Genomic DNA, 23,080 nt, shown 5'->3' with positions numbered 1-23,080 from the left:
GCGGATCGTGGTGACATCAAGGCTGCAGTTAGCCAGTTTAGCTAAGAGGTGGTCATGGGATACCAGATCGAAGGCTTTTTTAAAGTCAAGATATACAACCTCGATCTCTTCCCCCTTGTCCAGGTGGTAAGTCACCTGGTCATCAAAGGAAATGAGATTGGTCAGGCAAGCTTGCAATGTCTATAGGACTTCCAGAGGTACAATGAGCAAGGGAGGTTGTGCCGTAGTGCAGAGGGAAGCTAAATAAGGAAAGGCAGGATTTGGTGGTTGTTAGATCACTAGATTGGAAACCAAGGTTCCTCTGATGGCTCACTGAGTGCCCCAAAACAAGTCACCTGAGCTCTCAGGGCCTCAGTTTACCCATAGATGGAGTGATAGGAGTTTTTGAGTTCATGTGTGTACTCTGGGACTTCATGCTTGTTAAGGGATTTGAGATCTTTGGATCAAAAAAGTCATGAGAAATCTGTCTGTTATTGGCAGTAATTTAACCTGCCACAATGGGATAGAATAAGAAACCCTTTAACAGAAACTAACTTTTTTCCTTGCTCAGAATACTTTTCAGCGAAGTTGGGAGTGGCAGCCTTTTCCAAATCATAGAAATCATAGAAAGTTAGGGTTGGGAGGGACATCAGGAGGTCACATCTAGTCCAACCCCCTGCTCAAAGCAGGATCAGCCCCAACTAGATCATCCCAGCCAAAGCCTTGTCTAGCTGGGTCTCAAAAACCTCCAAAGATGGAGATTGCACCACCTCTCTGAGTAACCTGTTCCAGTGTTTACTACCCTCCTAGTGAGAAACTTCTTCCTACTATGTAACTTAAACTTCTCTTTCTGCAACTTGAGCCCATTGCTCCTTGCTCTGTCACCACTGAGGACAGTCCAGCTCCCTCCTCTTTGCAACCCTCCTTCAGGGAGTTGAAGGCTGCTATTAAATCCCCTCCCAGTCTTCTCTTCTCCAAAGTAAATAAGCCCAGTTTTCTCAGCCTCTCCTCATAAGTCCCCCAGCCCTCAACCCATTTTTATTGCCCTCCACTGCATGGGCGACTGGTGCAGCCTTATTGTGTGGGGGGGGAAACAGCTCCCCCCCCCGCGATCAGTCTCGCCAACTGGGGGGGGGGACCCTGTACCCAATCTCATGGCCCGGAGGAAGCCCCCACGGCCGATCCAAGCACAGCCGGTCAGGGGGTGCAAGGGCACTCTCAGGGGGTGCATGTTGCACCCCCTATGCATTGCCACTGCTTCACTGGACTCTTTCCAATTTGTCCACATCCTTTCTGTAATGGGTGCTCAAAACTGGACACAGTACTCCAGATGTGGCTTCACCAGTGCTAGATAGAGGGAAAGAAACACTTCTCTTGACCTGCTGGCAACACCCCTATCAGTGCAACCAAGTACACCATTAGCCTTCTTGGCAACAAGGGCATGCTGCTGGCTCGTATTCAGCTTATTGTCCACTGTCACCCCCAGGTCCTTTTCTGCAGAGCTGCTGCTCAGCCAGTCAGCCCCAGCCTGCACCAGTGCATGGATTGGTCTGTCCTAAGTGCAGGACTCTGCACTTGTCCTTGTTGAACCTCATGAGATTTTTTTTGACCCAATCCTCCAATTTGACATCTCATCTTGTTGACCCTATTAAAATGCACATAGCGCACCACATAACCGTTACTGTGAAGAAGCACCACTGCTGGAATGATAACATGGCAATGAATTCATGGCACGTTCATTACATTGATGTGCACAATTAAGCATAAGTTGTACCAGATAGTGGAGAATAATTCTTCCCTAATGCTTAATTCACTTCTGTGCTGTTAAATTCAATTGGAGAAGCCTAAAATTAGGGCTGTGTGAAACCCATTGGTTTCAGTTCACAGAGATAAGAGCAGATTTGATTTGCATGAATTCATACCCCCTGAGTTTTGCTGTGAGTTTTGAGTAGAACCTAAAATCAAAACTACCTCAGCCATCACAAAGCAAAACCCTAAATCAATCCCAGGTGACTTGAAAATAGGCCAGGTTTTATGCAAAAAGTTTGTGAACTTATTATAAAGGGAATAGAACTGCAATGAGATGAATATAGGTTGAGTTTGGAGTTTGTACTGAAGTGGGTTTCAGAGTTTTGTTGTGAACATTTTGCATAGCTCTGCATGAAATGTTCTGAGAAAGCAAATGCATATGCATCACTGAATTCTTCACTGTCCAGCAGGCCTACCCAGATGGACTCCTGGAAAACACTTGAGAAGCAGTCTTGCATTGGATAAGCGGCTCTTCCTATCTAGCAGCTGAACTGAATTTTTTTAAAGCCACTATAAAACTATCTAAGCAGGGTCCAAAACCTTCTTCTTAATATATATAGCAAATACAGTGTATAAATAGTATTACCAGACCAACCTTTAATATTGGTTTTATAGTTTATATTTTGCCTTGATGCTATAAAAGGTCACTGGGTCCATAAAAGGACTACATAGATCAGCGTGATCCTTGAATAAAGAACAAGGGAGAACACTGTTTGCCTTAGAGTCAGGAGAGATTTATGCGGCATCATTCAACTGTGAGCCTGTGATCTCTGGTATAATAGCCTATTTATTATTTAGGGCCGGATTCTTATTTCCACTGTTTTGTGGTATGAATAGGAATCAGACTCCTTATGTATTTGGGACAATTCTGCACTGGGTTATAGCCTTTAGAGCTGCACTGAAGTGAATGGGGTTGCTGGAAGAGGTAGATTTTGCTGCCCACATTCAAGCCCAATCCTGCATGAAGCTGTGTACCCTTGGCTCTTCAATGGGAGTTGATTTTACTCAGTATCCGTCAGGCACCAGTCTGGCCCTTGCAGGATTAGACCCTTGTTATCTGCAGCGGTGGTGACCTGGGATATCTTGGTTCATGCTTTCTGATTAACAGCCCTCTCTCTGTTGCAGTGATTCCATATCATGTCACACTCACGACTGGCATAGAGCCCGGCGCGAGCACTGACAGCCGAGTTTACATCATCATTATGGGGCCGCAGAAGGTGCAAACAGACAGGCTGTGGCTGGATCTTATGGAAGATAAGGATGAGTTCGCAGATGGCTCCGTAGAGAAATTCTCTGTTTGGGGAGCAGATGTTGGGGAGCTTAAAAACGTGGAGGTACAGTATGAAGGAAGTGTGACTACTGGAGGCATAAGGGACACCAGGCTGGAAGGATGGGGAGTGTTTGTGTGCGTGTACAGTAGCATAATTATGGGGGGTAAGTAGGACGCCAGCCCTGGGTGCCAATGTAGAGAGGACACCAGCTGCTGGCCCAGCAGCCACCTCCATCCCACACCACTGCTCCCCAAGGTGCAGAAATTGCTAGTAACGTTTGTTTGTGCGTATGCACGTGCTCTTTTAGTTGGAGGTGGGCAAAAGCAGAGCTGCTGAGATGCAGAATGAATTGAAACCGGGGCTTTCTAAGCAGACAAAGTCCATCCAAGCCAGAAGCAGAAGATTAGCCCCTTCTGGAAGGATTCTGGAGCTGAGGGCCCAGTTGGTCCCACTGGTAATTGTGCTAAAAATCGTTCGTTGTTCTTCCATGAAATGGCTGTCTTAACATCTTCAGAAATGAATTCTCTTTTATCAGGCCCGCTCTTAATTTCCTGACAGGTCTGGTAAATTTGCTCGGGGCACAATTCTGTTCCAGTCATTTCCCCTGTTGATTTTCACAGCACTTCCATTTGGGTTTCATAAACTGCCTGCAGCAGGAATAGCATGTTGTATAATCTAGCTAAACATGGACATTATTCTTTCAGCTTGGAAGACCTAAACTCACTGAAGGAAATTCATCATGGCTCATAAGTAATGTTCACAGATAGTGTTAAAGCCATTTTTACCGTGGCTCAGAGCGGCCGAATTTACATAGAAACTCCATCACTGCGCTCAAACTTAGCACGAGTCTCCAGACCCTCTGTTTGTATCATTGCTGCTTTGCAGGGCCTCTGCTGTCTCTGAAAGCCTTTCTCTAAGCCTGTGAACATCACAGCTCATAGGATCTGAGGACTTCGTTACTCGGTCTGTTTCCAGCTGCTGCTCTGGACTTTCCAGACATGTGGCAAAAACAGCTTTTTGTCCAGAAAGAGAGGAATGCAGGAAATATGAAAAGAGCGAGACATGCTAAATAGATTGAGAAATCACTCTGTAGCGACAGGTGATATGGTTAGAAGGAAATTGTCCCATTAACTTTCATTCAAGCGATGCTTTCTGATACCTTGAGCCATCCCTCTAATAGATTTCAGTTTATTACCCAGCCATTTTCCTAATGCACTTCAAGTGCCTCGTTCTGATGAATACTAGTGGTGCTTAGTAGACAAGCATCTCAGGGTCTGATTGTGAACATCCAGCACATGCATAAATCTTTCTTGTTCCTCCAAAGTCTGTGAGCATGCAAATGTCCTCCCAATTTGGGCAGATGAATTAGGGCATGCAAATATTTGCAGTTACCAAGTGATTCAAGGGGAAAGGAGAGATGTCTGGGAAGGAAAGGAGCAGAACGTGGAGGCAGATGAGAGCAGGGAGAGAGGTGGAGAAAGGGAAGGGGGAGAAACAACTAGAAGGGGGATCCTGGGCTATTTAGTCTTGGGTCTTCACAGGCAATCATTAATCAAAGGAATCCCCCACATCACTTCTTCAAGCTCTCACCCACAATTACAAGGAATTACATGTGAAACAGGAGAACACCCTACAACGGGCTGCCAAGGACCTGCCACAGCAATGACAGGGAATCGGTTGGTTAATATATGCCCAAAAGATCCTAGGAAAGAAAAGGATCGTGCTCCATGTTACAGAGGAAGCCAGAAGCTCCTGCAGTTCACCACAAAGAAATGGAGAAAAAATAGAAAGGAGCAAAATGAAAGGGAATAAGGTGAAGATGAAAGTGAGACAAAAAAAGACAAATAATAGCACACAGCTTTACAGCCAGAGAAGCCTGTTTTGTTTGAGGCTCTTTGGTCCCTCTGCCCTCAGTAGGACCTGCTGCTGTCCTGTCCCTCCTTCTCTTCACTCTTGATGGTCTGTCTTGGGTCCGGTGCTGTTCAAAGTGTTTATTAATGATTTGGAGCTAACAAGACAAAGTTAACTGCTGACAAATGCCAGGTGCTACACCCTTGGGAGGAATAATAAAACATACAAATACAAAGTGGGTGACACCTGGAGGGATGGCAGCACCACAGAGAAGGATCTAGGCGTCTGGGTGGATCGCAGCCTCAACAGGTGTCTGTAGTGGGATGTAGCTGCACGAAAAGTGAATGTGATTTTGGGCTGCATCCATAGGAGGATTAAGTGCAAGTCATGGGAGGCGATAGTGCTTCTTTACTAGGCCTGATTAGGCCTCATTAAGAGTATTGTTTGCTGCTTCGGGCTCCATATTTTAAAAAGGACATGAAGAAGTTGAGTTTGTCCAGAGTCTGGGGACAAAAATGGCAAAGGGCTTGGAAAACAAGTCATATGAAGAGAGGTTAACGGAAATGGGCATGTTCAGCTCGTGCAAAAAGCACTTAAGAGGGCACATAGTAAGTGCATAAAGGGCTGCCATAAAGAAAAGGGAGAATACCCTTTTTCTCTTGCTGCAGAAAGCCGAACATGGACTAATGGCATGAAGTTGCAACAGAGCACTTTTAGGTTGGATACGAGGAAAAACGTCCCTGTTAGAACAGTGAGGCAGTGAAATACTGCCTAGGAAAGTTGTTGAATCTCCATCCTTGGAGGTGTTCAGGAAGAGATTGGATAAACATGGGTCAAGAATGGCCTAGGAGTATGCTATGGGTGTTTCCCTTTTTCTGAGTGTTGCTGGTTGCCACATGGAGCTGGAAAAGAATCTGCTTTCCTCTCCTGTGGCTGCATGTGTCAGGGTTTTTGTAGACCTTTTTGGACTCAGAAGTACTGGACGTTCGCTGACACCAAGATTTGGAATTTTGTTTCGGGCGTACTAATGCTCCCGCTGGGACTTAAGCCTAGAGGTTCTTGGCTAGATGGTCTTGCTCCTCCACTCAAAATCAGACTAATTGCCACATTTAGCTTCAGGAAGGAATTTTACCCCACCATCAGATTTGTACAGATTGTGGATATTACTATTTTGCCTTTCCTCTGTAGTGGGGGACATGGCCCTTGAGCATATTTTAGTAACCTTCACGGTGGCAGGACATTGGCTGCCATGGTCCTGTTGCTTTGCTGTGGCAGGTTAGGGTGCTGTGCCTTGTGGTTGTGTGACAGGGTGGGTTGTGAAGTTTGCTTAATGGGTTAGACAAAAATTTGCATGGAATAATTACCCTGTCTCAGGTGGGGGATTGAACTAGATGACCACTGGAAGCCCCTTCCTGTCCTGCGTTTCTGTGACTCTAAGTTAGACACCCCCGTGCCTTTGAAATACAACTTCTTTAGGTTCCTGAAACATGCCAGCTAGAAGGAACCTGAGTTTCCCATGGGTGCTGGTCTGGCTGCATGTTCAAGCTACCTTACAGCTGTGGAGTGACTTGAGACCAGGCACCATGTTGCCATCATTTATAGCACTCCCCATTTTGCAACAAAATTTGCTATTAAAATCAGCTATTTATTATTGCTTGCTGAGAAAATCTCAAAAGGTTTTATGTTATAAATGCTCTGTGCATGCCTGTGCATGCAGGGGGTTGCACTGCCCTGAACTAAATTTTAACTCGGACATTGTTCTGAAAATCTTCTGGCCTTCTGCTTGGTGGTTGCCTCTGGAAATCAGGGTTCCTCATTTTGGCACGGCCTTGATGTTAATAGGAGTTTATAGTTGCTTTGAAATGGAGGTGTCCACTGGTTTCCCAGAGTTATCCCTCTGGGGACATTGGCAATAAACCAAAAAAAGCTGCGTGCTTCCAGAAGAGCCACAGCAGACTTTTCCCCTCTAGGTTGTCCATCTGTCCCTGAGTGCAGAGTGGCTTGTTAAAACTTTCCCTGAATCCTTCGTACCTGCCATCCCACTGCAGATTTAAAAAAAAGAGTTAACATCTCAAAGGGGCTTGGCAGCTGATTTGGCACGGAGGGAGCTGAAAAACAAGTGTTGTATTCCCATTCACCTCACACCCCAGGAATCCAAGAATTAATGCATCCATTGTAGACTTGAATTTCCCTAGTGGTTAACTCTAATTTTCTGCAGCTGCACAGACATTAGTATTGTAATAATACTCCTAATAGCAGTGATAGCTGAGGCAGTCAGATAAAAACGATCATTTGTTTTTGGGTGGGGAAGATACTGTAGATCCATCATGTAAGATGGAGCTGTTATTGCAAGAAAAAAACCAAACAAATTATGAGGCTATTTAGGGTTGCTCAGGAAATAATTTTTAAAAATGGAGAGCTCAGGGCTCTGTATTTCTGTTAATAACTAGCAACTTTGTCTGTGAAAATAATGACCTGTCGACTGTTCTTATTTCCAGCCTTTTGTGAACAGCTTGTTCATTAGACTGAAAGAGTTTTTCTCTCTGGTGATTGGGATACATAATTATGCTGATAAGAATGTGCTAAGATGAATCTCCCAAGTTATGAACAGGGACACACAGACACTCACAGAAGTTTAAGCCCTTAGTGATTGTGTGTGGCTGGACCCTCTCCAGCTTAGAAGGGTCTGGCTCATTTGGTGCCTATTTGGGAGACCTCCCAGAAAAGTCCTTGCTGGTGCTGGTGACTGGCTTGTTTCACCTGGAGGAAGGACTGTGAACCATTGCCCAACATAATGCTAGAGTTACAGTATTGCTTGAGAAACCAGCTTTTGGCTGAGGTTCTGAACGCAGGTGGTCAATAAAAATCCCATTAGTATTTTTAGTGTGGTAGAAAGGCTGATTAAGATTGGCACTCCGCTGCGCCAGGTGCCATGCAAAGAAGCAAACACATTTTCTGCTCTTAGGAAGTAACAATTTAAGATCATGAGCAATGCACTATGGTTGGGGAAGAGGAAATCACATCCAGTATTTGTGATTTTGGTGCATCTAGACTTGCATTGGCAGGGGGTGGATAGTCAATATTTCCTCAATTGTCTCTCATTCTGGCATCTAGGTTTGGGATGATTTCTACTAGCTGGGTCTGAGGGAGGGCTTTGTCTGATGAAAGGGTTTGGCCTTATAGCTCAGTTCAATGGAGCCATAAGAGGTGGCTGGGATGTAAAGTAGGAGGAGTCACCAATGGATGGCTGTACACATCACAATTGGCGTGGAGTGAGGGAGAGTGATGTAATGAGGCGTCATCCCTTTTACACCAATAAGAGTGTTTCTTCTGTTTCCATATAGGCAATAGTTTTCTACCTACTTAATATCCTTATTTCCATGTGGGTATGGTCTAGATTTTAAAAGCATGCCCAGAACCGGGATGTGAAACTTCCCAACCATATTATCTCCAACAGATACTGAAAGACTTTCATCTGTATAGGAATCTCATGCCCTGTTTCACAGCTTCTCTGTCCTATCCTGGAGGTGGCTGCCTCGGAGAGGTACACGTAACAGCACGTCTCTCCCATTACCAGTCAAAATACCTCCTCTGATCCACTTCTCTCAGGATCCCTGGACCCGTCCCTGTTTCCTTTAATGGCTCTTCCTATGTCTGACTGTCACAGGTGGGGCACGATGGTGGCACACCAGAAAGCGCTTGGCTGGTGGAGGAATTGACACTGGTTGTGCCCACAAAAGGGGTCATGTATAACTTTATCTGCAACTGTTGGTTGGCCAGAGATAAAGGGGATGGGCGCACGTCACGGGTCTTCAACATAGTGGATGCTGACTGCATTAACATTGGCCTCAAGGTACGTTCGCAAATCTTTTAGATCTTGTTAACATTTGCATTAAAAGCTTCATCGACATATGTGCATGCACTGTATATCATACCAGATCCTACCCTGCCAACTCTAGCTTTGAAAATGACTGCATTGTAGCATCTCCAGGAAGCTGAAATTTCTACTTACAAAGTAAACTTACGTATTTCGGGGATTTCCTTTGTCTCATTGCGTATTACAAAGCACTGCAAATATTTACTAATGTTTAAATAGCTTACAGTCATATGTAAATCGGTTGTATATTCCTGGGAGATAATTTCAAAGATAATAAATTAAGATATTTTTGTATATGCAAAGTTTGGGGGTGGGGAGATTGTGTGCAAATTGTTTTTCAACATTCAGCTGCCTTTTCTGAAACAAGTACCAAAACGGTTCAAGTCAAATATAACAAAGACAGTAAACAGGACAGCCCCAAAACACTCTGTGTATGCATAAATTTGAGGCAAGATGTTCTGTTTCATATTCCAACGCAAATTAAAAAGACCGGATTACACATCCCTTAAATATATGATTCATTGTAGAAATATGCAGTAATACATATGAGTGGACAATTAAACACAGGCCGTATTTAATGTCTTTGTGCTGTTTCAGAGCTGGACAGGTAAATCTATAGTTGCTGCTGGATCACACTGCTGGTTACACCTTAATTTCATGTATATGACTCCTGACTTCAAAGTAAATTAAGTATTTTATGTATCCTGGGGAAATAAAAAGTGGTAAGATTTTTAGGGACTGAGCAACTCTTAACCATGGATAATGTCCAACAGAACCTTTGTCAGAGCGAGGGGGCAGGACACGGAGGTTAAGATAGACTCTCTTTGAAACATCCCCCCAGGTCTTTAATATCCACCTGGACAACTTTCAAAGGCTTGTATCAGTGACCTACTGTCTTGTCCATAATCCATATTTACATTAAGGTTTAAGCTCAGTTTTCCTTTAAAAACCCAATTCTGACCACTGCTTCTTTAAGTGAGTTCATCGACCTGAATTATTTTCTGGAAGGCTTGACGGAAAGCAGGGGAAGTGCCTTGCACATGCTATGAGAAGAGTATGTTTCATGTTCTGAACAGTTTCAGAACCTATTTTTGCCAATTTTCCCTTAGATTAGATTACAAATCCCAAATGAGTTTAATTAGTTAGCACTGATGGGAACAAGGGCTTTTAGCTAGATTAGGAAAGTTAATGGCTAATTTTCCTTCTGGTCTTGCACAGTCACCACATAACTTGAATGCATCTATTTGAATTTGTTGCTCTTTGATTTATTTCTCTCATTTGGATTCTTGACATTGAGACAGACATGGGATAACAAGCTACTGTGCCATTACCAAGATTAAAAAGACTCTAAAACACTTGCAAAATAGAGGAGGAGGGATTGGGGGGGGGGGGTTCTTCCTCTTCAATATATGGTATAAACAGGATCCGGGATAGTGTATCAGGGTTTAAAAATGTCTGTTTTTATGAGCTTGGAAGGGAAGCATTACTCAAAAGCAAATGAACGTTTTGAAAGCAGTTTTTTCTTAAAGTTATTTCTGCTCTGCTCTTGAGAAATGCAGTATCTACAATTCATACTGATAAAACTTACCTCATGCATCACAGCATTAAGTCGTGTCTGGCGTTGGAACTGCTTTCAATATCTTTCCACTGACAAACCCAGCTGCCTTTATTACTAGGGGTAAATATGTGAAAGGCAACTAAGAGGACCTAGGAGCCTTAATTCCCCTGAAAGTCAAGATTTAGGTATTTTGGAAATGGTCTACCTGATAAGTCCAGCTATTCACACTTCAGAGGAAGACAATTGAAAATAAGCCAACCTAGCTTTCCAATACAAAGACTGTCCTACCTTGCAGACCCCAGAGCAAATGTATATCCCATTTGGAAACTGGGAACAGGCACTATTCAGAGCTCCCCATTACCACCGAGCACTCTGGAGATGCATCCTGTATTTGAGAAAAAGGAACAAGCCTTTCTCTGGGAATCTTATTTTTTTTAATGGCAAAGTTTTGAAGCTGCCCAGAAGTTTGTAACGTTGGGATCCATCTGGAGGGAGGTGTATTTGTCAGCAAAGCAGATAAGGCTGCATGAGAGTAGCCACTTACTACATGGCACTGCTGCTTATCAGGTGCCCAGCACTCCCCGAGTGTACATATATATGACAACAGGGTCTCCCACTCAACTTCATTATGTGGGCTGTCAGAAGATGCTATAGCTGCTGAAAAGGTTAGATGCCAAAAAGGGAAACATTACATAGTAACTTTTGCCAGTATCTTCGTACTGGGATACACTGGAATTAGGAGACCAGGAATGGTATCTTTCTGATTAGTGCACTTAAAAAGCAGCCAAAGTACAGAGCCTAATCAGCTCTTTGCTCAGGCTTTTGGTTGAGTTAAGAATAGCTGTGTGCAGTGTGACATTCCCTGATAGCTTCCACTCTTGCTAGGTTCTCTATGAAGTTACAGTTGTGACTGGAGACCACCAAGGTGCTGGCACTGACACCAGTATTTATATGACTCTTTTTGGATCTAATGGGAGCACTGAGGAGATGCAGCTGGACAAAAATGGAGACAGGTAAGGTGCCTGGGCAACTTTGTTCCTTAAAAGTAGGCAAGAGCAGACCTCCAGTTTCAAATCTAAAGGCGGTGCATTAGGATTGTGCTCTTGCTTCCCGGGAAATAAATGACAAACCTTTTAGTAACTTAAATGACTTAGGATCAGGCTCCTTTTGTGGTGGGGCAGTAGGGGGCTACTGTGCTGAGCCACCCACCTCACTGTGCCACACCCAAAATCACGCTTCAGGAGTCTCCCTTGAGGAGCCTACATCTGGCCACCCCACTTCCTGGAGACCTCACGCAAGCCTGGGGTAATGCTGCCACCACCTGGGCACTGGTCTCTATTAGGGTTTTGTGCAGCCTGGGGCACACAGACCCAGCCAGCCTTGGGGGTGCTTTGCCTACTGGTAGTATTTCTGGGTGCTCCTTGTAGTCTGAAGCCTCTCAGGATATTCTTGGATAGGACTGAATTAGTTGATAAACAGCTGAGCTCTGCTAGGAGTGAAACACATCTCTGACCCCTCTCCCCTCAGGCATTTACAGCTAGGCGTGCTGTGCCAGATAGCCTTTTACTGATCAGAGAGAGAGAGAATGGGGGAGAAGAGTAGAACAAGGGAAGTTTAAGAGAACGCAAAAAATTTTGAGCAATACAGAACAAATTGAGCCTTTCATCAAATTTGGGTTTGGGGACCCTTTTAATATGCATCTAAATTACTTAGATCTAATCTACTAGCTAATTTTCAGACATACTCACTGGTTCATCCATAGAGAGACTCACTCTGGAGGTTCACTGCTTGAGTCTCTTCCAAGATGCCCACTGGAGGCAGAATGCCCCCCCACCCCCCAACTAGGTGGCCTGACACTTAAATAATTTTTCTGACCTCATCACTTTGTTCCAACCAGAAACAGGCATTATTTGAACACTGCTGATGCAGACCAGTCATTTCAAAAGTGGTCAGCACCCCCCTGCCCCCGCTCAGTGAAGTGGCCAGAGTCACCAAACTGGTTCTGCTGGTTCCTTGGAGGGAAACTTAAGACAAAGGGTCTAGACACAATAAGGGGGGATGGGAAATGGTCCTCTCCAGTCCTAGAGGAAGCAAAATATACAGCACAAACAAGATACACAGCAAAACAAATCCAAACACACTTGACCATACACAATGCCAAGTGAATACGGGTGCTATATTCTCCCCCAAGCCTGAAATGTCCCAATCCAGAGACAGACAGAGGGAGATTGCTTCACACCCTTGAACAAGACAGAAGGATGGAATATACTATACAACAAATGGTATAATCCTTTGCTGTTTGTACAGGACAGAATCTCTGGAGTAAAATAGCGGCTTCTCTGCCTTTCCCTAGGAAATCTCCCAGAAGCCATTTCTACTATTTTGTTTCTTAAAGCCGCCCCTTTTAAACATCTAGGAACAAGGGTAGTGAGTGGACAAATCTCAGTGTTTCATTCCCCCATTCATCTAATTTCCAACACATCCATTTTTATGTTAATTTTCTGTCCCATCCTCTACCCTCGAGGCACAGCCCTGGAGTTGCATGACAAGCCCGTCCTTGGGGAGCAATCCAGTCTCTGCCTCCTGTTCACACTCCTGTCTGTCCTTGTTGATTGTCACAAGCGACTGGAACATTTTATGAACTCCCACTGACTTCCCACACCTGAGCTTGCAATGAGGAGAGATCTATCAGCTCCAATTATTACAACAGTGTTTTATCCCTTTCTTACCAAGTAGCTGGGCCCAGTGCCAACCACCTGTTCATGGCCCTTTTAAGGAAGGAAAGGTTAAGGGAGCAGCAGACAAGCTGGGGATAGGGAGCTAGGTGTTAATCAGCTATATCCTGAGCACGCTAAAACCCAATCGACAGCTGAGAAAGTGCAAACAACCTGGAAAGGGATGGGGACACTTGCCTGGATCCCACCAGGAACGCTGCTGGGGCACTGAGAGAAATTTGAAGGCCCAGTACATCCTGGTAGGGAGCCCCACACCTCCCATTTTGGAAACAGGATGAAGGGGGATCTGATTTTAGGGACTGCCCAAGCCTGGGGACCAGTATAACTACCCCCATTCCTCGCCTCTTATAGGCCCTGGCTGTGAAATGCCTGAAGAAGCTGAAGAGGTGCAGAGGCTGCCAGGCTGGAAGGAGAACTGTGCAGTCCTTTAATCCCATGTTTTGTAAAGACTGAATTAATCAGACCCCAAAAAAGGAGAATATCACCTTAAATATTTTAGGCAAGGCCACAAAGGGGCACACCCTGGGACAGCACCTGCCACGTATGGCTTCAGAGCGCTCGTTGCCAGTTTGTCTGACACTCCTGCTGCCTCTTAGTCCAACAGTTCCCCTGAGTCACGGAGATGTCTGTAGTCATCATGTAAGTAGGAGTGTGAGGGAGGAGAAGCACTGTAGACAAAACTGCTAAAAAACTTCCGTCTTCACTGCTGCCAGCCAGTACCAGCTCACTCACAGGAGCCTGCCACCTTATTAAGAAATAGCAGTCTAATCTCCCACAGATTTACAGCATTATTAATTGCTTTATTGCTATTACCCTGAGCTCTGAGCAATAAAAATATTAATAAGTACTGGCATGGGGGAAGAAAGCTTAATGCAGTCCTGCACATCAGTGGTTCTCAACCTTTTTTGGACCAGGACCCATTTGGAAACATCGATGGCCAGGACTGGCCCAGTGCCCTCACTCCCGACCCACTGCCCCCCAGGCCCCAGCCCCACAGTGTGTGGGCCAGGGGGGCCACAAGCAGCCCCTTGCATGCTGGAAATCTGCGAGCCTACAAGGGAAAATCCATGGTTTCCCACATTTTTCTTCCTTAAAAGAGAATCCCTTTTTAAAGTATGTTTGCGACCCTTTCATATATTCTTGCAACCCACTTTTGGGTCACGACCTATGGGTTGAGAAATGCTGCTGTAGATAAATGGTTCAGCATCCTAGAAAAGGCATAGAACCAAATAGTTGGTCTTTAGTGCTGTTCCCTTCCCTCTTCAGTTTTTGCTCAGACTTGTAGCACTTATCCTGTGGGTTCATGTAAATTGGAAGCAGAAAAGACCTACTCGGGCCATCCATTTCTTCTGCATAGGGCACTGGGTTCTTGGAAGTAACAGGTGGGGATATTCGGATGAGGATTGTTCCTGTAGAGAAGATGATATAGGTACAGAATAATAGGACACTCCTTAGGCTTGACTGCTTTGGCCTGGAAAGGACAACAGTGAGACAGGGACACAACGCTTTAAAAACAACGATGAGATGATGAAAATTGGTAGTTTACTCCTTCTCCTTTTGTCTTTACCAAGTTAGAAACAGGAATGGATCTTCATAAGGCATAAAAGCAAATGCAAAGTCACTGTTGGAATTCGCTACCACAGAAAAGTGTTGCGGCAGGCACAAAGATAGGTTTTGCAAAGGAATAAGCACCAGGTAAACTTAGCCATGACTAACTAGAAATAGGGCAGTACCGTAACCTCACATCTGAACGCCTCTGGGAATGTATAGAAGTGAACACTGCAGTGTTCATGCCAACTTCTGTTGCTAACATCTGCAGATATACAGGCTGAGATAACAGTGTGACGATATCAGATTCATGCTCAGGGTTGTAATCTGGACATGGGTTGTAAGGCAGTATTTTCCCTTATGACACAGCCTTGCACAACTAGGAGCAGGTAAACTGCCAGGGAAGGGATAGTATGACTATTTAATCTCCTGCCTGTGGTAATGCTCAAAGTGTGTGTGGCTCTCCCCAAACACATGAAGAGCTGTAGCCTTGCTCCCTGCAAAGTTATCAGCGGGTGCATCTACGCGAGCACCCAACTAAATGACCTGACCCTAATGACCCAAGTCATTTAGTACTTGTTTTAACTGCCAGAATTGCGCAGTCCCGCTGCTGCACAGGTTGTTTCTGACACTACTGCACAGTACTGGCGGCATCACGGTTTGTGCCTGCTGTTACTATGTCACTGTAGCTCAGTGACGTAGTGTCTCATATAGATGGATGCATGCCCAGTGTCTCATGCCCAGTGGATGCATCTACATGCAATATTAGTGTCACGCAATAAACTCCAGCACAGTTTGCACTAGAGTTTATTGCTCCTGGGCACAGCATTCACACGTGTGCCTGGGACTATAGCACATTGAGCCTGGGCAGAGCAGCCCCAGCTGGCAGGGGGGCCCGGAGGTCAGCCTGCCAGCCCAGGGCTGCTTTGACCCAGCTCTGTGTGCTGCAGAGGGGCTGGCTGGGGCACAAGGGTGCTTTAGTGTGAGGGCTAGCAGGCAGGCAGCCCCTGCCCTGAAGCACCCTCATGCCCCCATTGGCATCTACAGCCAGCCCCATCAGCATCTACACATGCATTGTATCAGAGTAAATAACTCCACTGTATGATAGTTTATACAAGGAAAGGGAACCACTGTGCAGCATCTGATTCTGGACTCAAACTTGGGGAGGCAACCTGTTTAAATGGGGATTTTAGTTTGAACCCCTCTCTAGCAGTACTACAATTCGCACACAAGCTGTAAAGAGAGATATAACCAGTTACAACCAGAATAGCAAGCTATGCTATGGAGTATCTGAGGCAAATTTATACTAGGGTTTGTACTGGCTTGATACTCGGGGAAAATAATCCCCACCCAAACTGCTTGCTTGCAAGAACTATGATGGCTTACAACTGGACAGGAAAGCTCAAGCCCAGCTTGGTGTAGTTAGAACAGCGATTGATGATCATTGTCTTAGTGATTGTGCTGGTGTGGCTTCAGTCACAGTGTGGGCAGGGTCTGGTGATTGTCAGCCTGAAATAGCCAAGACAGATGTTGCAAACTCTGAGTGACCTTTCCATTTCTCCAGATTTGAGAGAGCCCAGGAGGACAGTTTTGTCATGGAGATCAATGATATTGCACCGCTTCGGAAGATGAGGGTTCGAACCGATGGAAATGGGAGTCGCCCGGACTGGTTCCTAGAGAAGGTACTGCAGTCACTTAACACACTACGACTAATTAGCTTTGTGGTGTTGAGGCTTTCTGGCATGGCCAGATGAAATGAGGAAGTGCTGCCGTTCCCATTGTAGCCATCGTGTTTCCTCTTCGGAGCTTCCCTCCCTTTCACACTTTCAAATTCTTGTCCTGCAGAAATGAAGACCAAGGACATGAGAGGGGAGCGGGGAGGGGGAAGTAAATGTAATGTGTAACTTCAAGTCAATGGTTAGACCTCGTGTTTCCCTTCTACGGAAAGAACAGTGTCTCAGTGCCAAGACATTACAAATTCAGTGGTGGGTGTGTGAGCTCCTAGAAAGCCTAGCTGGACTCTGTAGAGGAAAGCATCTTGCATTAGCATGTGGTGATAGAGGCTGTGGGGCAGAGTTTAAAAAGATATTTTCGAGTAACTGTAAATCCTTCAAAACAATATATCTCCTTCCCCATTTTTCCTTCTCCCTATATCAAATATTAAAGAGTTTCCTCTTGCATTTCTAGTGGTGTTAATAGTATGGCATTAACCACTCTTATCTACTGCTCGTGCAGTAGCGATCTCTATGGAACCAGCAGATCTGGGCAAACTGCTAATGCTCATCCAGTAAAGAATAAGACAAATATTATGTCCTTCTTGTAGGCCCCAAAGCAATCGTTTTGGACCAGAATTCTTGCATCCGGAGCACAAAGAAGGCTATCGCCTTTCGTTCCTGCCATGCTGCTTCCTGTGATGGCTTCTACATTGTGTTGCTGCAACATAACTATTATATCAGGACAGGTCGTGTTGGTCTAGTGGCCAGACCCTGGCCTGGGAAACCAGTGGGCTGCTTCTGAGCTGGTCCCTGTCTTTTGCCTGGGTTGTGCCTGCCCCCTATTTCATAGTTTCATAGTTTCTAGGGCTGGAAGGGACCTGAACAGATCATCTAGTCTGACCCCCTGCCATGGCAGGGAAGAGTACTGGGGTCAAACGACCCCAGCAAGATGTTCATCTGACCTCCTCTTAAACACCCCCAGGGTAGGAGCCTGCACCACTTCTCTTGGAAGCTGGTTCCAGACCCTAGCCACCCTGATGGTGAAGTCGCGCCTCCTGATATCCAACCTAAACCTACCCTCTGCCAGCTTGTGACCGTTATTCCTGGTCACTCCTGGCGGTGCTCAGGGGAACCGTGACTCCCCCAATGCCTGCTGATCCCCACTGACTAGTTTATAACAGGCCACAAGATCCCCCCTCAGCCTTCTCTTGTGGAGGCTGAACAGGTTCAGGTCCCGTAGCCTCTCCTCATAGGGCCTGCCCTGCTGTCCCCTGATCATACGAGTGGCCTCCTCTGGACCCTCTCCATGCTGTCGACATCCCTCTTGAAGTGCGGCACCCAGAATTGGACGCAGTAGTCCAGCTGTGGCCTGACCAGTGCCTCATAGAGGGGGAGGATCACCTCCTTGGACCTGCTCAAGATGCATCTGTGGATGCATGACAAGGTGCGGTTGGCCTTCCTGACTGCCTCCCCACACTGCCGGCCCATGTTCATCTTGGAGTCAATGATGACCCCCAGAACCCTTTCTGCCTCCATGCTGATAAGAGGGGAGTTCCCCAACCTGTAGGTATGGTGCCGGTTGTTCCTCCCCAGGTGCATCACCTTGCACTTGTCTGTGTTGAAGCCCATCCTATTCTTGTCCGCCCACCCTTGTAACCTGTCTAGGTCTGATTGTAGCCTGTTGCATCCTTCCAGTGTGCCCACGTCCCCCCACATCTTAGTGTCATCAGCAAATTTGAACAGGGTGCTTTTTACCCCCTCATCCAAATCACTGATGAAGATGTTCAACAGTGCAGACCTGAGGACCGAGCCCTGGGGGACCCCACTGCCCACATCCTTCCAGGTTGAGAAGGGCCCATCCACTACCACCCTCTGGGTGCGGCCCTCCAGCCAGTTGGCGACCCATTTGACTGTGTGGGTGTCTACACCACAGTCCCCCAGTTTCTTAATGAGAACAGGGTGAGAGACAGTGTCGAAGGCCTTCCGGAAGTCCAGGAAGACTATGTCCACTGCTAATGATCTGGTGATCTGATCGTAAAAGGCCACCAGGTTGGTCTGACAGGACCTGCCACTGATGAACCCGTGTTGGTTGCCCCTAAGCATGCAGTCCCCTGCTGGCCCCTCCTGGATGTGTGCCAACATAATTTTCTCAAACAGCTTGCCTAGGATCGACGTAAGACTAACTGGCCTATAGTTTCCCAGGTCCTCCTTCCTGCCTTTTTTGAAGATGGGAACCACGTTGGCCCTCTTCCAGTCCTCCGGTACTTCACCAGAGCACCATGAGTGCTCGTAAAGCCGTGCCAGGGGACTTGCAATGACCTCGGCCGGTTCCTTTAGAACTCTAGGGTGGAGATCATCCGGGCCCGCTGACTTGAATACGTCCAACCCCTCCAGAAGCTCCCTAACTAAATCCTCGCTAACCCGTGGCCCAGGTGTGCCTCCCCCGGGGCCCGAGGGGGGCCCAGCAGGGAGGTGGCTGTTCTGGTCCCTGCTTAGGAAGACAGAGGCAAAGAAATTGTTAAACAAGTTAGCTCTGCCGTCTAGTGTGACGAACAAATTTCCCAATGCGTCCTGCAAGGGCCCCACATTGCCTGGGACCTTCTTTTTACCCCCTATGTATTTAAAAAAGGACTTCTTATTGTCCTTAATCTGGGAAGCCAGTCCCAGTTCCATCTCTGCCTTGGCCTTCCTAACTACGCCCCTACATCCCCGAGCAACTCCAGAATAGTCCTCCCTGGTGATGACCCCTTCTTTCCAGTGGGTGTAAGCCTCCTTTTTAACAAGGAGACATTCCTGGATGCTTTTGGTGACCCACAGAGGCTTGTGTGCTCTCCTGCTCCCTTTGATCCTCGTTGGGATTACCTTCCTTTGGGCTTGGAGGATCGTCTCCTTAAGGAGCAACCACTCTCCTTGGACACCTGGCTCCCCTCCCGGACCTCAGTGCTTCCCCAGCTATTCTCCTTAGCTCGTTGAAGTCCGCCCTCCTGAAATCTAGGGCTGCTGCCTTGCTGCATGCCTTTGCCACCTTGTGCTGGATGGTGAATTCCAGCAGGCGATGATCGCTGTCGCCCAGCTGGTCGAGCACCCGCAGCCCCCTCACCAGGTCATCACCTGTGGCCAGCACTAGGTCCAACAAGGCGTCCCCCCTAGTGGGGCTGTGCACCTCCTGGGTTAGATGAAGGTCCTGCACTCTGGCCAAGAACCTACGTGAGTGGTCAGACCCGGCTGACTGCTCTTCCCAGAAGATGTCTGGGAAGTTCAGGTCCCCCATGACTACCACATCCTTAGCCTTCACTACCTCTGTGAGCTGACCCATGAATTCCTGGTCAAGCTCTTCTCCCTGGTTGGGAGGTCTGTAGTAGACTCCCACCGTTAAGTCTCTTTCCCCTCGACTGCCTTGTACTCTAACCCAAAGCACTTCAGAGTGCCCCTCCCCTGACTCCTTGCTAATTAACGATGATGTGTATTCCTCCTTAATGTAGAGTGCCATGCCCCCGCCTCTCTTTCCTATCCTGTCCCTCCTGTACAGCCTATAGCCCTTCACATTCACCGCTCAATCATGCGTTGAGTCCTACCACGTTTCCATAATCCCCACTATGTCCGGGCTGGTGTCAGCTAGCAGGAGGGTGAGTTCCTCCTGCTTGTTACCCATACTATGAGCGTTTGTGTAGAGGCATTTGAGGCCTCTAGTGGATGTGTGTACTGACCCCCTAGTCCCAGCTTTACCCTGGCCCCTATCTCTTACCTGTTTATTCACTTTGCTCGTTGGGCTGGGCTGTAGTTGTGGGTGCTGTTTGGTCTGGCAGTCTGATGTTTCCTCCACCCTCATCTTCCCCTTCCCCATCATACTGAATGAAATCAAGTCATGTTTCTCTGCCTAGCCCTGTCTTTTCCATACAGACACATCCATACAGTTGTGTGGTTTGACTCAGTGATCTGTATCAGTACCCTACCAGAACCCCCTCCAGGGCTTTGTGAATTAGCACCTTGATCCACATATCATAGGCAACTGGTGGTGGTGGTGGTGGGGGGCTTGTGCCCCCCCCCCCCCGACAAGGCTGTCCCCTACCCCTGACACAGCCTGTGGCTTCTACGGGTGCTCACCAGCCCCAACCCCACTGCTGACGCCGCTAGTGGCTTGCGTGGGTGCTCACCAGCCCTGTCCCCGACGCCGCCAATGCCAGCTTCTGCAGGTGCTCAGCAGCACCGCCCCTACTCCCGACACCTCTGCCAGCTTCTGCGGGTGCTCACCAGCCCCACCCCCACCACCAGCTTCTGCAGGTGCGCCCCCAGACTCAGGAGGCACCAGGCGCCCATGCCACATATATTCCTGATCCTGCAGGATTGAGTCACAAATGACAAGTAATTGTGTCTTTAATAGAGAGGGCAAACTCCACCAACTTCTATCCACTTGATCCTTCTGAACAACCAGTGGCTGCAACAGTCCAGTCATGTAAATATGCCACTGGCTTTCACTAAGCCCATCTGAGAAATATGAACAAGCAGACCTCAGGGACAGGCAGACAAATAACAAATGGGTCAAACCCGCTCTTTTGAAACACACTCCTAAAAATGAGACTTAGCTGCTTTTGAACATGCATCAACTCCATTCTCAGGATAGAAAGGAAGGAAAGGAGAAGAAGGAAGTTAAGAATCAGAACTTTCCGACTAGCTATATTGAAAGGTTTGGAACAGAACAGGTCTACCGCCCTCCCCTCCCCCAAGGTAAAAATACTACATTACATTCACAGCTTGTGAGTCAGAACAGGAGCGAAATGGAAAATGAAGGGAGGGAGCCATTGTAAGCTCTGATTTGTATTCCAAATTTGAAGACTTGTGTAGCTTGGTGTGACATAAAAACTGATCAGAGCCCATTTCCATTTCTGTCAAAAGTGCATATTAAAACTGCATAATGAAATACATGTGGGGGTAGCGCTAAAATCTCAGACAGATGGTTCACAGTACTAACTAGCATGGTAAAATGAGAAGCTAGATTAAACCATCAACCCTGTAATTAACCATTTGCTGGTCTGTTTATTCACAGGATAGTCTCCATGTTTTTCTCCTAGTGAAACAATAATAAGTGTTTCTTATTTTATATTCTCCTTGGTCTTTTTGCCAACCATTTGCTGGGCATAATGTATGCTGCCTTTAGTTTACCAGAAGTAGGAGTGTATAAATACTAATTAAAATGCATGGATTATCAACAGGGTGATGCACGGCCAAATCACTCAATTCACAAGCAGAGAAACGTTCATAGTTTTGACTTTGCCTGCATGAGATTCATTGCAGCTCCATTCAGAATCTCAGAGGGGCATCTAACCTGATGTTCAGGACCCAAATTGCATTTCAAAAGGCAACAGATTTAAACTATCAACATGGAAAAATATTATTGGGATCAAAATCTTGATGTGGAGCATGGTGGGGAGGGGCCAGCCGTATTGATGATTTTGATAATGATTCTTACTTGCCTGCCACCATACACCGATGTAACAGTTTACTAATATAAGTCCCAAACAGATCTAGGCCATGCATGGTAGTTTGAAGGAGTTAGGATAGATAGCAAACCACATTGGAAGTTGTGAAGAGCTGAGGAGAATTTTAGGAACTTTGCTTTGGTTCAGGATGATAGTTTTGCAGTGTCAACCTTGAATAGTCCGCTCTTCTTTCCATAAACATCAGTTGTAACCTGGAGTTCGGGGTGCCTGGCACTTCTGAAAATCAGCCGGCGGGGTATGGGTGCTAAAGGTGCACATCGACAGTCCAGAGGTCACAAGCTCAACGCCATGGCAGAGGTGCTCATGGTGCAGCTCTGTCACGTCCCAGCAAATCTGTGAATTCTTCTAAATACCTTGACACAAGGGTACAAAAAGGAGGAGTTTTTAGGTGGCCCAGAACTGGCCGCCAGTTTTTAAAATGTGTGGTTTCATATCTCCTTGCCTGCCCCGTGGCATCTTTATAGGTTCTGTGATGGTTATATAGTTGTCCTGTGCTAATTATCTCTGCTACTTGACAAGAGCCTTCCAAGACCCCTGCTAGTAATGGTCAAGTAACTCAGTAAGCTGAGAGTTAAAATGGAAAGGGTGGGGGGACTTTTTAAGTGGAAGAATACAAAATTGTTCTTCTCCAACAGAGACAGACTCACCCGCACGGCCAAGCTTTGTTTTTACCGTCAAGACTCCAGAGTGGCAAAGTTGTCCAATTCCTCCTTTGCATTTTCCATCCAAACACCTGCACAGAGCTCGACAGAAAAGATTGCCTCCCACCTGCCTAGCGGGTGCTGCAAGCACTAGCTGCAAGCAAGGGCTCAAGAGCAGTGCTTCCCTTCCCTCCATGGAGCCATCACAATACTAGTGTGTCTAGGGACTGGTGCCGTGAAGCGGCCAAAGTCTGTACAGGACTTTGGCTGATCGTCCTATTGATTCTCAGCTACATCCTGTTCTTTCTCAGCTCCATCTTTACTCTCATTAACACTATGACTGAAATCCCTTTGTTTGCTTTGACTCTTCCCCAGATCCTCATGAAGAACTTGACTAATCAAGAAGTGACCACATTTACGTACAGTGAATGGCTGTCAAAGGTCCACCATCCTAAAGGAGCTCTCGTGTGTGAGATGCCAGGTGTGATAGATGATGAGCAGATGATGGAGGATACAACCTATACTGTTCAGGTTAAAACCAGTGATGTTATAGGTAGGTGGCTGTCTCAGTCTTTTCTAGAACCAGGCTCAACTTTTA

At 46.5% G+C, this 23,080-nt stretch overlaps 1 protein-coding gene across 1 annotated transcript in view; it reads left to right on the top strand.

Moving 5' to 3' along the window:
- LOXHD1 (lipoxygenase homology PLAT domains 1) overlaps positions 1-23,080 on the top strand; it is a 190,191-nt gene that overhangs the window by 130,267 nt on the left and 36,844 nt on the right. The window contains exons 29-33 of the mRNA XM_090037209.1: positions 2,914-3,122; positions 8,578-8,763; positions 11,231-11,358; positions 16,193-16,310; positions 22,858-23,035. Of these exons, the coding sequence (XP_089893335.1) occupies positions 2,914-3,122; positions 8,578-8,763; positions 11,231-11,358; positions 16,193-16,310; positions 22,858-23,035 (819 nt within the window). The remainder of the gene's footprint in view (positions 1-2,913; positions 3,123-8,577; positions 8,764-11,230; positions 11,359-16,192; positions 16,311-22,857; positions 23,036-23,080) is intronic.

Source organism: Crocodylus siamensis, chromosome 3 (genome assembly GCF_052110815.1).
Source record: "Crocodylus siamensis isolate JL-2025a chromosome 3, ASM5211081v1, whole genome shotgun sequence".
Lineage (NCBI taxonomy): Eukaryota > Metazoa > Chordata > Crocodylia > Crocodylidae > Crocodylus > Crocodylus siamensis.
The sequence above is the reverse complement of the archived record's forward strand: the minus strand, read 5'-3'. Positions and strand labels throughout refer to the sequence as shown.